Source organism: Leguminivora glycinivorella, chromosome 19 (genome assembly GCF_023078275.1).
Source record: "Leguminivora glycinivorella isolate SPB_JAAS2020 chromosome 19, LegGlyc_1.1, whole genome shotgun sequence".
In the NCBI taxonomy this organism is placed as follows: Eukaryota; Metazoa; Arthropoda; class Insecta; order Lepidoptera; family Tortricidae; genus Leguminivora; species Leguminivora glycinivorella.
Window position 1 is genome coordinate 7,735,263 of NC_062989.1, and position 16,458 is coordinate 7,751,720.

At 35.7% G+C, this 16,458-nt stretch overlaps 1 protein-coding gene across 3 annotated transcripts in view; it reads left to right on the forward strand.

Moving 5' to 3' along the window:
* Positions 1–9,948, forward strand: part of LOC125236482 (CDC50 family protein chat-1-like) — a 33,874-nt gene extending 23,926 nt beyond the window's left edge. For 2 of the 3 annotated variants that reach the window (XM_048143301.1, XM_048143302.1), the window contains one exon: positions 9,019–9,947. In XM_048143301.1, coding sequence (XP_047999258.1) covers positions 9,019–9,059 — 41 coding nt within the window. In that variant the 3' untranslated portion in view covers positions 9,060–9,947. Of the gene's footprint in view, positions 1–6,315; positions 6,350–9,018 lie in introns of all 3 variants that reach the window. The other variant, XM_048143303.1, reaches the window with a different exon arrangement.
* The last annotated feature ends 6,510 nt before the right edge of the window (positions 9,949–16,458 follow it).

The following is a 16,458-nucleotide window of genomic DNA, read 5'->3' on the forward strand; positions in this document are numbered from 1 at the left end:
AGACCTCGGATATACAAACGGCACAAATAATATAAAAATTTTACCTTCCAATAAAATTTGTATTATTTTGCCTGGTATATCCGAGGTCTGAGTGATGCCTTCCTGGTAGGCTTAATATACCGTCGGCACTTCTCCTCAACAATGGGGGTGGCTGGTGGCGAGTCGGGGCGCGGGGGGCCTTGTGTTGCAGGTGGGGAAAAACGGGACTACCAACATCGCGGCGGTGAGACGCCGGAGCGACTTACAACGAACGATGGCGCCATCTATCGGTCCGATGCGACGTCTACGACGTACTCTCTCTATAAAGACCTCGGATATACCAGGCAAAATAATACAAATTTTATTGGAAGGTAAAATTTTTATATAATTTCGATATATGATTTTTTTAAATTAAAGACAAATAAATGCATGATTATAAACTAAAAACCGAATCGAAATCGAATCAGTAGTTTTTAAGATGCAAGTTGTCAAAGTTGGCTTAGTTTGTTTATATGGTCGCTTATAATAGTTATAATATAAATTCCTTAGCCAGAAAGTCAGAAACATTATATTTTTCTTACAGTTAAAAGTATGCATAGGTAATAGACATCATTATAAACATTTTTTTACAAGGATATAAAAATTTAATTCCTTAGAAACCCTTACAAAGACGATCCAATAAAAAAAACTGCCTTTTTTTTGTTTTTCGTAACAGACATCGCTACGCTCGGCTTTCCAAGGGATGATTTTTTTATATCCTCGTAAAAAATTGTTTATTATGATGTCTAAGTTACATAAAGTAATACCTTTCAAATGAAACATGTTTTGTCAAAATCGGACGACGTACAAAAAAATGAGATTTTTTTTTCGGTTTTCGTAACCGACCTCGCTACGCTCGTCGTTCTAAGGGATGAAATTATAATATCCTCGGAATTTTTAATTTTATTTTGATGTGTACTGTTACTATGTATTTTTCTGTGTCCGAAAAACATAATTATTATTTCTGACTTTCTGGCAAAGGAATTTCAAAGTGGCCATATAAAGCGATCTTTCCCAACTTTGGCAACTTGTATCTTAAAAAATGCTGATCTGATTTCGATGCGGTCTTCAGTTTTCAACTAAAAATTTATCTGTCTTCGATTAAAAAAAATTGTATATCGACATTGTACATTTTGTCTGTCATTCTTTGAAGTTATTCAGTGCGAGACGGAAAATTACTTTTTTTTATTTTTTTCTTACTTTTATTTTAAATTTTTTTTCTTTGTATTTTTTTTTAAATTACACAAATTAATACCTTTCATTTGAGATACGTTTTGTCAAAATCGGACGATACAATAAAAAGATATAATTTTTTTAATTTTCATAAAACACCTCGCTACGCTCGGCTTCCTAAGGGATGAAATTTCGATATCCTCGGAAAAAATCGTTTACTATGATGTCTACTATCACCATGCAAAGCGACTTGCTTCCATCCAAAAGTGCAGCTTTCTTTTCATAACTAGTATGACTATTATTAAATAAGGTAGTAGTGCCACTCAAGGAGTAATTTTTGATATAAATCGCTTTAATATCGTAAATGTGTTAATTTTACTTTAAAATTTGTTTTCCAAATGAGCTTCTTAAAAATTGCAATGGTATTTCTGTCATTCACAATATTCGAATTATTCGTTTTATCCGGATTTTAACGTGCAAATTATCCGAATTTCAAAATCAGCGGATATATCCGGATTACAATACAAGCCCTATTCGGTGTCACTCCTAAAGTAGGTACTTACAGGCGACCGTACCGACATATGTCAATTAGGGACGCAGTTATTTGTAAAAAAATGAGAAAGCCTTATACGGTCAACCGGGGTGGCTTTAAAACGCAGGGGTGACTTTGAAAATTTAGTTTTAAAGTCATACTGTAAGTAAATTCGCGATTTTCTATGGTAGATTTACAAGAATATTTATTGATCTATTATCTATCTACTAATTACATGAACAGTTTCAGTAAATAATGAATGATGTTAATTTTAAAGCCGTTCAAATACCATCAAAGTAACCCCAAATTTTCCTAAAGCCACCCCGGTTGACGTAGCTCTCCCGCTCTTACAATCCCGTACTTGTTGGACCTTGGTCGGTTTGGTCGTCTGTAGACAGTGTAGACACTAATAAACTCGCCAACTACAGTTGTGTATTCCATGTAGATACACCAAGGGCCCAATTCTCAAAAGCTTGTAACTTATTGTAATAATTTTCTAGAAATGTAAGTACTTATGCAAAATAAATAAGATATTTTTATTGCAGATAAAAGCTTTGACATAGATGATGAAGATCTAGCCTTCAAAAAAATATATATAGAGAAAAAACTACCCCATATCCAAGCGATTCTGATGACCTTGAGTTGGATGTAAGTGCTTATAGTGTGAGAAAGCTGTATAAAATATAATCTGCACTAATTTGTATAAATATGTGTGTTACTTAATCTGTGTGAATTTGTAATAGTGATATGTTTTTAAATGTTTTTAAGGACCAAGATGCAGTCCTTGAGAGAGCACAACCCATGCAATCCATTTATAGTGAACCGGAACCGGACGCGATGTGCCCTTGTTCATGCAAGCGTAATAAGAAAAAGTTAGAACAAGTTCCCGAAGAGAATTTACGGGCTTGTTTAGAAGATCTCGAAAATAAAATAGAAAAATATTATTAAATGTGTATCAAGATTATGTGTACTCTATCATAATTATAGCTTCAGTGTAAAAGTCAATCATATTTTGGTACATTCGTTAGTGAAATATCGTTATAAAATAAGGGTTATTCCACTAGTCAGAGTTACCACTAAGTTGTTACCAGTGGTAACTACAATGTTATTTTCCCATAGGCAATTACTGGAAAGATTATATCATAAGATTCATAAGTTTTGTTTTATTTTATACACATGTAAAGCATGACCAGAAATATATGACTACGCGCCATGTAGCGGAATTTCATTAAAACTATTTTCTTCATAGTCATCATACTATACTGAACTGTCACTCCATACATCAGAATAACAGCGCACTCCTGCCTGACAATAGTTATTTATATTTCTGGTCAGGCTTTAGTTTCTTAACCATACTTACCATATCCAACGCGATCAATGTTATTTTCACCAAATCTAATGGCAACAGCTGAGACTGTTTCCTCACCTTTAATTGATTGGCCTCAATGGCCACTGCGTAAGAGTCGTTAGAGGTGCACATTGAATTAGAGCACACAAATATTATTTCAGTAGTTGCCTAATATCAAGGACGATAGATACCGGGACTGACAAAGCCCATACAAAAGTTTACCTCTGAAATGTCCCATACATTTCCGAGCGATTATTTCCGAAAAAATTAACAATATCAAAAAATGTTAGTAGTAAACCCCTATTCATTTTTTAATACCTATCCAACAATAGGTATATCACACGTCAGGGTTGAAATGAAAAAAAAATCTCTCCCCACTTTACGTGTAGGGGGGGCAGGCACCCTAATAATGTTCTCATGCAATGATTAGTTGGTTTCGATTTAGCTTAATATATTTTTTGTTCTTATTTATGGTGTCTGTATTTAGCTCTGCCGTGAAAAATATTTAAAGAAATAAGGAGGCCGTTTCATCATCGCCACCAGTACAAAACAAGGTCCCACGTAAGAAGAAAATAAACATCGACGACTTCGATACAGGCACAAGCTTCATGAATTTTAGGCTGTGTGGAAGTAGCAAGTCTTCAAACCTAGCTTATTAAATTGTCATTCTCTAAAACCATGCTTTAATTTTCTACAAATATTAACGCGAAACGAAACCCAGTACTCTCTGTCCCGATTATACATGACGTCGGCACATTATTGCCATATGAAAACGATTTGTAGCGACACTCTTCCAGGGTCAAATAAAAACTTGTCAGGCTTTAGTTACTAAAAAAATCCGGATTTAATCCGGAGTTCGGATTTTGCCCTAAAAATAATCCGGAAATCCGGATTTTATATTATTGCAATCCCTAGGTATAACCCAATCCTTTCAGAAAATATTTACTTTATCACAAAATTATTTTAAACTTTCTTTTTGACATCGAAAAGGCTTTAGTTTTTTACATACCGAATAACTTTATTTCGGTATCATGATTCCTTTTAAGATAATTACATTATGTATAAGGTAAGGAATAATATTTAGAATACCTAAAATATGACAAATTTGCATTCTATTCAAATCAGTACGAGTATACTTCACGGAGTCCAAAACTATACGCAAATCAGAAGTCCAAAACTAGAGAAATATAGATAGAGACTATAGAGAGCGATTGCGGGCGCCGGTCGGCTCGAGCGCGAGTACTTGCGCCGCCGGCGTACGCGTCTGTGTGCGTGCGCCACGCGCACACACAACTTTACTATACAGGGCCTCTCTGTGGGTTCCGCCCCCGTCAACGCGACGGCGATAAAGACCTAAAAATCTGAATTCGTGCTTGCCTCCTGTATCGTCTTAATCCTTTAATGATTCCGTTAACGTGAAACTTTAAGTAGACAGGTTTTATGAAGACAATTGGCCGGTGAGCCCTACAATTTTAAAATTTGCCGCCCTTTATACATGGTGTATATTCTATGCTGTTTCTTCCTATCCTAATAGTTTCAATATCAAGCATACACTATCACTGCACGTTCGCTGTTTATACGCCGAAAGTTGCAACTCAAGTAAATGAAGTAAACAAAACAAACAACCTACCTTCACCTTCATTGCCGGCCGCGGCCGGCCGGCTAACCGAAACAGAAATATACATGAACTTCCTGTGAAAAAGAGACAGCGAAAGGCGGCTCGTGCGTCGGCGAAAACGCTCGGCTCCGGCGCTCGCTACAGTCGCTATACCTACTCCCGCGCGGCTCGGAACGAAATAATATTGGTTTTAGGAACGCTAAAATTCTGTTCGTTCATTTAAACGTTACTGTAAGGAACTGTTCTTTGAGGGAACGAAATAAGAACCGAAACCGAAATTATTTTGTTCCCACTGAACAAAATTTATAATGAACCGTTCGTTTAGGGAACGATATAAGAACCGTAACCGAAATTATTTTGTTCCCATTGAACAAAATTTATAGGTAACGGTTTAAGAACGATATCAAATGGTATTTGGGAACGGGTTCCGATCCCTGATTGAAATATAGTAACAAAACAATGTAATAAAATGTATGTATAAAAAATAAACAAATAATTTGATTTACTTTTCATGCATCAAGTAGGTATTAATTATTTCACGTATGAATAGATTAGTTTTGAAATCATGATTAAAATGATTGATGAATAATGATTAAATTTGTTTTTTTATCATGCAGAAACGTCTGCGAGCGATATTACATAATTTTAAATTAAAGGAAAAATGGAAAAATTCACACCTCCGGTAGGACTTAACCTGCGACCTTTGGCCTTAAGGGTTAAAGTATGGCTGCGGCAAGGCCAAAGGTCACAGGTTCAAGTCCTGCCGGAGGTGTGAATTTTTCCATTTTTCCTTTAATTGAAAAATATGGAATATAATTATTAAATAAAACTCTTGAATCATCCTATATACAGCGTGACGTCAAATTTATGTCATCGGCGTGAAAGTAACGGGCCCTGGTAATAGACCTACAGTGCGATTAAAATCAGTTCACGATTCGGCTTTTACCCTTCGGCTTTGGCACTTATCGGGATCGCATAAGTACGAGCAAGATAGATATAAAACCCGAATCGTTTACAGATCTTAATCGTACAGTCAGCAACACAGCTGTGAATACAGACAAAGTGTCAAAAATATGTATACACAATTACACACCTGTACAGGCAATAAAGTTCTGTATACATATTTTGACACTTTGTCTGTATTCACAGCTGTGTTGTTACTTAATATAAATTATTGTAATGATCATATCATATCTCCGGAGGCCTTTTCGACAATTTCGACCTTTAACCATCATCTATTATGAGAATTATTGTAATAGTTAGTCAATCGTATTGTAAATTATAACTAGAGGGAATGTATTGAAGCATTCCATTGATTGTCCCGTACAAACGCATTATATTTCGTGTGTGGCAATTTTTTTTGACGTGTAATGCAGGCGATAGTGTTTTTGTGCATAATTCTGCACATTACTTTAGAAAAAGATACCTACTCTTACACCCGCCATTTTGCAGAAAATTCGCGTTTCGATGGGACAACGGTAGACTATTTCATGGAATGCTCCAATACTGAAACAGCTCCAGTTTTAGGACAAATCTTGATTTAGTCGTACCTATTTTAAGTTCTGTACCGTTTCTTTTAAAAATCAGATATATTTATAACAAATTTATATTTTTAATTGCAAGCAGACTGGAGTCGGGGATGGTCACCACAACAGTAAAAGTACGTCATCTTGTACAGTCAGCATCAAAACACAATTGGAATTGTGTCGCTTAACTTCAAACCTTTGTAAATCCATTCTACCTTATGGTTTAATATATAAAGAATATAATATGATCTGAAAGATAATCAACGTGAAGTTAAGCGACACAATATTATGGATTCTATTTAGTGATCAAAATGCCCTGAAAGTCATAGACCATTTTAAAATACACGAAGGCTGGGAACTGAGCGATAGCGGAAAGCGGGGCTGACCAAATCCATTGACGATATTAACGCCTGAACTACCGCTGGTCACTCCGAACGTTCGTCGCGGGTGAGGCTAGTGGGAGTAGACGGACAGTTGATATGTACGATGACAAAAGGCAAGGGGAAAGGCATGTGCTGAAGCAGGGATCTTCAAACTTTTTTTGCCTCAGAGCCATGTTATTGATGTTATTCATCAGAAATTTTCTGAACCTGGAAACCGCTGTTTTTGAAAGGCCTATGTGCCTTTCTTGGCTATGGCTTTGTCACCCCGCTGTCTGTTGTCAAGTCCGCGGCCTTAAAAGTTATATTGGCATAACTCAGCTTCACCAATTGATGCTGGCTGTTCCTGTTCTTTCAAGTGCTTTTCAAGTGCTTTTATGCTCCGTCAGAACTACATATCGTCACTACTTTAAAAAAAACTTGTATCTTCGTCTGTCAATGAAAAGAAAATTGTAGTAAGTATGTATGGAATGCATATAGACTTACTGCGTTTTAACTTTGAGGAGAAGCATGAGATACGAGATTTTTTAAAAGTAGTGACGAGTGATATGACTCGCAATGTTGCACGGACTTACTAACCTACATATCGGACTGCAATCTTGCACGGACTTATAAAGTTCATATCATACTATACCACAGAGAACCTCCTATAGAGTAGCATTCTTGTATATTTTGTTCGCGACACGAGTCACCAGTGCCAGGGGTGCGAGGAGCGGGCGGGGAATGTATTAAGCGCGCTGTGATTGGCCGTTTCAAGGACGGCGGGCAGTCGCGCCAGATGAAAGGGACTGTCCCTCTACTGACGCGTAATTGGCCAATGTAAGTTGACCTATGCCGGCTCTGAATAAATTATAAATATGACTTTTATGTGGAATGTAATGACGTCTGTTTTTAAATTTGAGCTTCTTGTTACCTTTCCACACCATTTCACACTACATCTTTAAGACATCAAAATACCCTTTTTCAATTTTTTTACTGCGAAAAACACGCGCTGCTTTCGGGTCTGTTACTTGGTCGCTACTGATCGGGCACGGCGAGCGCCCGCGCTTATATCAGTGCAAATACTAGGAAGGCCGGCGACCGCGAGTCGTCTTGTAATGGATGTCTATAGGGGTTGGTCTGTGTACTATACTAACATACGCTTTGAAAGAGAGCATTGGACCTATTTTTTTTTGTTTGTATTTAATACCAACTGTACATTTTCAAAAGGGACTATGAGCCTCAAACATACTCTCGTAGTGTTTAATTGTGCCGTTCTCAACCAAAAGGTACCTTACCTACCATAATGCCGCTTATCAGGAATTCTTATAGACTTATAGAGATACGGGCACGTAATTATAATGAGCTACAATGGGGTACTTTTTACATCAAAACGTCACAATTTATAACTGATTTCTTTTTGCGTAAGATAAAATGCATGTTGCATGCTGTTGAAACATAAGTCATAACAATTAAAAAAAGTATTAAATAAATGACGACAATAACGTATAGGATGCAATCTGCAATTATTTTTTTCAGAAAATTGCACCTTACCCACAAACGTACAAGGTGCTATCTGCTACAAAAAAGAAATCGCAGATTTCACCTTGTACGTTGTTGTCGTCATTTTGCTACTATTTCAAAAAATATTTTATAAAATCGAAATGTAATGGAGACATAGCTTTTCAATGAAGTACCGTATTTGGCGAGGTGGTAAGCATTGAAAAGCTCGTTTATATTAATTACTACTATTGTATGTATAGTATAGCTAAGTACACCTTGGCAAAAAAGAGTAGAAATGGAGCTATTTTTTTTATCATAGCAACACTTAGGGCCAGTTGCATCAACCACATTTAACAGACATCGTCGTCACGCAGCAGACGTCTATGGAACTTCCCAATCTTCCCATACAATAAAATTTAACGAACGCTTTAACGGTGACAGACGGTTTGATGCAACCGGCCCTTAGTTTTCTCATACAGAAGTGTCAAAATAGTTGCCACATGCAAAGCGGTTTACATAGACGGTAGCGCCCCTATTATTTTCAACTCTTTTACAGGCTCTGTCAGTACAGGGTTGCTATTACTATGAACAAAGACATGTAACTCCGTATAGACGGATAAATTCTATGAAAAAAACGTACCCCAGAACCATAAAGAAAAGGTACGGTGGCCTAGATGGCCTACACCTTTGGGTACGCTCGGCTAGATGGCGCTAATATTAATGTTTGACATTTTAACACATATCAAGCTAAGAATATGGGCCAAATTGTCAAAACTGAGGTCCAAAAGGTTTAAGCCTGTATCGAGAGATGGCAGTCTATGCACTGTGATTACACATTTTAATTTGACAGTAACTCTCTATAATACTCGATCTTCTTTGCTATAAATTACCTCTGCTGGTGACTTTTCAGTCAAAAATGTCTTACAATATTTTTTTTACAGAAATGGGAGAAGACCGCTGGAAAGCTGCCTACAGGCGATAAGTCCGCTTTTAAGTCACATGTAGGGTTATTTTATGTTAAAAAAAACAAGTCCACCGGTGGCGGTGGCCGAGCTGGGAATAAAACTCCGGTCTTAAGCTTACGCGGCTAACCTTCTTACCACTAGACCACCCGACCACTCGCTAGTTCAACTGTATTTAGACAGTTACCCCCTTATTCATAAACTTTCACTAAAGTTATCAAGCCGATAAAGTTCTTTTGTCCCTTTCTATCACACCAATACATCGGAAAGGGACAAACGAACTTTATCGGCTTGATAACTTTAGTGAATTCATTTATTAATAAGGGGGTTAGTTTCGAATCCATTTTTTTTTCTTGAATAGTTTTATAAGTGCTGTCACTGGTTCAGTATCAGTACTTGTATTAGGTATAAGGACTATAGGCTATATGTACCCACCTAAGATGCTTTAGGTTTATTTATTATTTATTTATAAATATTCTCAATGTGCTATATTTAGTGACTAAGCATTTGTTTGTTTTTTTATCAGTTATTTTCTCACTTACTGTCATGAAATGAGATTAGGTACTTATAAAGTTAGGAAGGAAGATTATTAGGGTTCATCCACATATTACGACACAGAAATAAAAAAAGAAAAAATTAAAGATCTCTTTGAAAAAGTGTGACCTAGATCGAGTCAAGATCGAGTGTTAGAAACTTTAGAAAGTACCTATTATAATAAAATTCTAGTACTACCTTGTAGTGTAAGTATTATGCCTTATTACATGTATTAATAACCTAAGTGACAGCTTATATAGTAGACAAATACACGTGTGTGGGTGAGGTGTAGTGTAGTACACACACTACACCTCCCTTCTTGATGAAAAAAAAATGATTAAAATAAGTTTTCAAAAGTTAATCATTTTTTTTTTGGTAAAATCACAGATTTAGATATTCAGTAGATGAAGTAAATAGCACTATTTGTATGGGAACCAAGCGTGCCGACTTTTTAGCTGTCACTGAGACGTCACGGTCGGCATTTAGTGATGGGAAAACCTAAACGATTCAAAGACACCAATGCCCCTCCGCCCCGCAACAATGCAGCCGTCTCTCTCGTACACATAGATTTTATATCTGTGGGCTCGCTCGCTCACTCCCCGCTCCCCTGCAAACTATCCCAAAAATCGAGTAGTATGACAAAAAGATTCAAAGAGGGAGGTCACGCTCACGTCACGCTATTAAGCGGTTTCATTCTGTCCACGCTTTTGGATACCTTCGCGTAATATTAATATCAAGTAAGTATTTTAAATATATTTGTTGACATTTTATAGAAACAAGAAAGATTGTTACCATTGAAACGCATAGTAAGAGACATAATCAATTCAGATAACATAAAAATCGCAAATCGATTAACATGAATGGTATCGATTTTCTGACAGACGAATGATTTTCAACGGAGTGATTGAATAATTTTTGAATTAAATTTCAGAAATACATTTATTTAGTCGAAAAGCGGTTTTATCTTATACTTTTCCTATATGTTTACAGTATAGGTTAGGTACCTATACAGTATCAGTTTTAACTTTGTAAGCAAGCAAGCAGAATGATAATTTTGAATCATACATATTGAATAAATTGATGGATTTTATTTAAGTAGTTTGATATTTCATAGTGAGTAATTCGATTCAATTCGTGTTGGTGTAGTGAAAAAAAAATTGTGTTTTACTCGGTGGCAAAGTTTGTTCAACCTTCGTGCCTTGAAACCCTCACAACGCTCAAGATTCCACTTCTCGAACCACCACTTCGCGGTTTAATATTGGAATGTTTCGCTTGCTCGAGTATCAATATTGGCACGTGCGGTTAAACAACAACTTTGCTCCTTGTAAAACAAATACGTAACTATTTTATTAAAATTAGAACACGAGTATATTTTTATTAATAACTACTAAATTGTGTTTTGTAATAGACAATAGTGTTTTCATCACACCCGCACTTTAAATGTGCTATTGTATGCAGGCGGAGCGTGAGTTATAGAAAAATCGTTCTCCCAAGGGAATAATGAAATTTCTAGTACCGTACTTAACTTTTTTACATCTATTTACATATTTTTTATATTGCGAGTGTGATGAAAAACATTGTGTGTAACTCGGGGAGTATGAATATTACTAACTCGAGTCTTTAAATCGCTCCGGCAAGCCGTCGCGATTTAACTTACTCTCGTTAGTAATATTCAACTTCCTCCCCTTGTTGCACAATGTACTATTATCATTCGTCTGTTCGATTATCGATTACAAACGATTATTGATATTTATTGTAGAACGAACAACACTAGTCGCTAAATTTGACGGACGAATGAGAAATGGGCTGTACTACGAAGTCGAAGCGATACGCGAGAGTATCGCTAGTCTCATATTCATCATCTCTTTAACACACATGGTCGATCAAACGCTTAAAGCAAACGCGGCAATGCAATGTAAACGCCGGTTTGTAACGTAATTCTATAGTTACTTAGGTACATCCTTGGACGCATAAATAAAAATACGGAAAAAATGATTAAAAATGAATTAACGCACAATATTATTTAAAAATTACTTACGTGTGATGGGAAATATGTTTTTGTTTTTGTGCGCTGGAAATATTTGGGCTGGTGCAGTTAATTATCATGCAATGAGGCATTTTGTATTTTTTTTCTTACGTGCGGCTGCAACAGCTGACGTATGTGGACTGTCATTAGAAATGGCCATCTCAGTGGCTGCCACTGAGTTCGGACACGCGAAGTAGATACATTTGCTTCTTCTAGTGTATATTCATTTCTGTGGGTAAAATAATTATACTTTGATACATTCGTTATAAGAGTATAATTGGATCCAAAGATAACTACGATATAAAAATAGTGTTTAACAAAGTAAAATAGTCTATAATATAAAGAATTTGTTTAATATTAACCAAAAATATACCAACACAAAAAGAAAAACCAGTTTTTTTTTTCAGAGAAAAAAAAAATTGCATTTAGTTTCAGATCCAGTTTAAAGATTTTTACAATTTTATAAAGCACTGTGTTTTTTTTTGACGAAATAAAACAAAACAATAATAATATAGCTACAGTTATAAAGTTGAAACAAAGGATTTTTATATAGCTATTTATTCGTACACATATTCGTGTAAAAATAATATATGTAATTTACACAACCGTAATTAGAAAAACAAACAATTTCAACTTACAAGTTAACACGATAAGACAAGTTTATTTACTACATAACTAAATGTATACTCTCTAATTAGTAATAATCACATTTTTAAATGCCGTAGTGCATTCGTCAATACACGAGTCGCATGTCAAGTATGTATTACAATACATGTTTTTGTCCTTGGTACCATTTATTATATTTGATATTATTTAAGTTATTTGTAACTTGCATTCATTGTTTTACATTTGTATTTTAGTATGACGCGTCTATAGTTAAGAGTACATGTATTATATTAATTTTATTCAACATTAAATATCGTCATAAAGTGGCATCTTCAATGCTTCACTTAAATCCTTTGAGTAATTATGTTAACTAGAGAGGGCACCTCAACTTGATTTTGTGTAACAACACTTAGAGCCGATCGGCACAAACGCGCTTAGTCTGTGCCGAACGGCTGTGGTAGATTGACGTATCGCAATGAAAAATATTTCGTCTAAATAATGCCGTCATGTGTAGTTAGGTACTGTACAAACTGCTCAGGAAAATCTAACAAAAGCCAAGGAGTGACTTTTCATACGTAGGTTTACTGCAATTTTGTTTAAGCACGCTTACTTTTAAAAAAATGTATCAATATAAACTCATGGCGAAGCGCCATGTTGCGGCGGCCATGTTTCGTTGAAACCAAAGAGTAAAAAATGCAACAAAAGCAGACGTGACAATATCGCAAGTTAGTTCAAGTTTCCTATCATACATTAAATTATATATATTTAGCGACGCAAAAAAGGTTATTTAATTATTATTGTCAGAATTGCACAGTTTTCCGACATGTCGGTCTATAACAGATTCTCAATACGCGTGTCGAATTTCATGTGAGTATGTAAATGTAAGTGCAGTACCTAACCTATCTGAATGAATTTGGGTAGGTAGACGGTCAAGCAAAATATGAGAGTATAAAAACGCGCGAAATACAATTTTCTATGGGACGATAAACCCGCGCCCATACATACATGGATGTAGATAAAGTTATGTATGCGACTACACATAATTAGGCGTTAAAACACTCATGTTATCTTTTTAACACAACAAAAACAACACTCATGTTTTAATGCCTACCATTATGCAAATGTCACATAAATAACTAATATCCAGTTGCGGCTACGTGTACACATGTACGCTCAGTCCGTATGCAGCTTTATATGTAGGCATTTAAAAAAATTGGGACTCACAGAGTTGTTAAAAAAAAGTTAAATCGCTGTCAGTTTTGCAACGATAATTAAGCATGAAATTTCAATAAAAACATCGTTTTTGTTTTAATTATGTAAATTGTACTAAGCTATAATCTAAATTCAGAACGTGAAAAAAGTTTAGTTTTAAATACAGATTTCAAGCTTGATTGTCGTTACAAAACTAACAGCGATTTATGTTTTTTGTTAACAACTCACGCTAATTGAGAGTCATAAATTAAAAAAATGCCCATGTAAACCCATGTCACTTCTATACTACGACTTCTAATCTATGCACTCTATGCAGGGCTCATCATTGCGACCGATAGGTCGTAAGCGCCGAGTAAAATCGTAGCGCTTGCGACGTTACGGAAGCAGGCCATTTGTTCACACCCCGCCCCCTCGCCCCGCCTTCAGCTTACAGGCTGTGACACGTTCGTTGTTTGCTATAGCTCCTCTATACGAAGTAATACTTACTCAATGCTTAAATCAAGGGTCAAGGGTACGCAACGCTTGCATTCGTGGTCGGCCGACCTATCAATAACAACATATTTATTTGCTTAGGGTACAAGGATATTTTTTTAAGCGCGCACACATACAATATATTTCTCATACAGGCAGTTCTTTTAACACTTCCTTACATAATAACCTTCCATGTGTCCAAGGAGTCTTCACGATTGGTACTCGACCGAATCATGATCAGATCTCCAAGGATTCCCTAGCCTGCCTTGTACCCTGGCGTACCCTTGTTAACCTAGTCGCACAACACCTTCTCTCGGGTCATCGTTGTTGCGATGGGTAGAGGTATATTTTATTTCATTCAATTTCTTTTACATTTCATTCTTACAAAATCAAAACGTTCAAACCCCAATCACGCAATTCTACACCACGAAAACATCAACATATAAGATTTTCCGCAACTCCTAGTTGATCAGGCCAGGTGTCCTTAGAAAAACTTAAATATTTTTGTTTTCCATTCCATTTTAAGACCAAACGAATCATTATTTCACTTTCCAAACCTTTCAAAATCATTCATTTAAAACCAACGTTAACTCTTTAGCACTTACCTGTACTTCTCACAAAAAAATTCCGACCTTTACAATATCTCGCTTTTATATAAAAGTGTTGTCAATAAGCTCAATATTTATTCATATTTTTTTTTTTATATTTTGTCAGAACCGTGTAAAAAAAGTCTAGTCCGATACAAAAACAACTTGCTTATTCGTAAAAAACACGTAAAAATAACATTAAGTTATTTATTTTAAGTAAACTATATATTTTGACATACTTCAATATGTTTAAATCTGAAACGTACCTATCGATTACTTTGACATTTAATTGTATTACTAATATACTTTAACTAATCTATGACCTGACAACTATGTAATGTGAGCTGAAATAACAGACGGCGCCTGCCGATCCATAAAAGGAGTACACGCGCCGCCGTCATGCGCCATAATGCATAAAGAATGAAAGTATGTCCCTATAATTGTTCTTGTATATCAAATCAACAAATTTAAAAAGTTTTCTTTTAACACACACATTACATTAATTTCGTTATAAAACGGAATTTTATATGGGTCACTTAAAAAAAATCTGAATCCACTGCCTAATTCGTACATTTTTTGTAACTATTCTTGATTATATTACTTACCTAACAAAACTTAGTAAATACTTAAAACAAAACACAAAATATTAGACATAATTCGATGTCCTTTACATATAAGACACAAATTGTTCACTATTTTACTTTTAATACACACTTTTCCACATTGACGTTGTATTGTCCTCGCTACCGCCTGCCCAGGACCTGAGATAAGGCCATGAGCAATCCATCCTGTGCTGGCCATGCCGGAATATACTGGCTGTGCCAGCATCTGCGTCCAGCGACATCACGACACCAACAACCCCTGCTGCATACCATCCTTTTATCCCTTATTTCACTGTGTTTAAATTGAGCCAGTTTATATCACTTACGTTCACATTCGTATGATAAGTTCGTACTTATCATCAAAAAAGTTTTGTTAACATCACCTCTTAACGAAGTCTACGAACTTCATTTCTCGTCCGGAATTGAACACTGAATTTACACTGGTAGGTAATGCGTCCGAAGTCACCGATTTTTATAACTTTTTTTTTTAAATGAGAAAGTTTCACCAATTAAATTCACCGAAAATATAAATTTCAATAGTCCACACTGAAGTATTATAAATATTATAATCCATAAAGTGTCCTTCAATATATATTTTTTAATTATATCCTTGGCCTTGGTTGCAATGGCGCGGCGCGGCGCGCCGCTAGTGCAGCACAAGGCCGCACTGGCAGGGTCGCCATGTGATGTGGGACGTTGAATGAAACAACTATCTCGGAGTATAGAGTTATATTCCCTCAAATAACCTAAGTGACAGCTTATATAGTAGACAAATACACGTGTGTGGGTGAGGTGTAGTACACACACTACACTCTCTATGTATCATTAGTCTATGATATTAGTATATAAGAGCTGTATCCACCCATATATAGCATTGTAATAAACGTCGTAAAGGTAACTAGCCGTTTCAATTACTTCCCACATCGCATGGCGATCCTGCCAGGATTCGAACCTGGAATCTTCTGATACTGCTCGTACTGTTAGGTAGTAATCTCTGGTACTTCACGAATTGTGTGCTCTGAAACCAAACTACCTCGCATGCATTAAAAGTACAAACCGAAGAAACATATATCGTCACTACTTTGAAAAAAATCTCGTATCTCAAGCTTCTCCTCAAAGTTAAAACGCAGTAAGTCTAGGTATATACATTTACATTCCATACCTACATACTTACTACAATTTTCTTTTCATTGACAGACGAAGATACAAGTTTTTTTAAAAGTAGTGACGATATATAATATTCATAAGTATGTAGGTACATACATAATTAGACACACACTGTTATTGAAATTTTCATAATTTTTAGTAACCTAGTCCCAGTTACCAAAGTGAAATGTATTTTTTATACATATTTGTAATTTGTTAGTAAATAAATTAATAC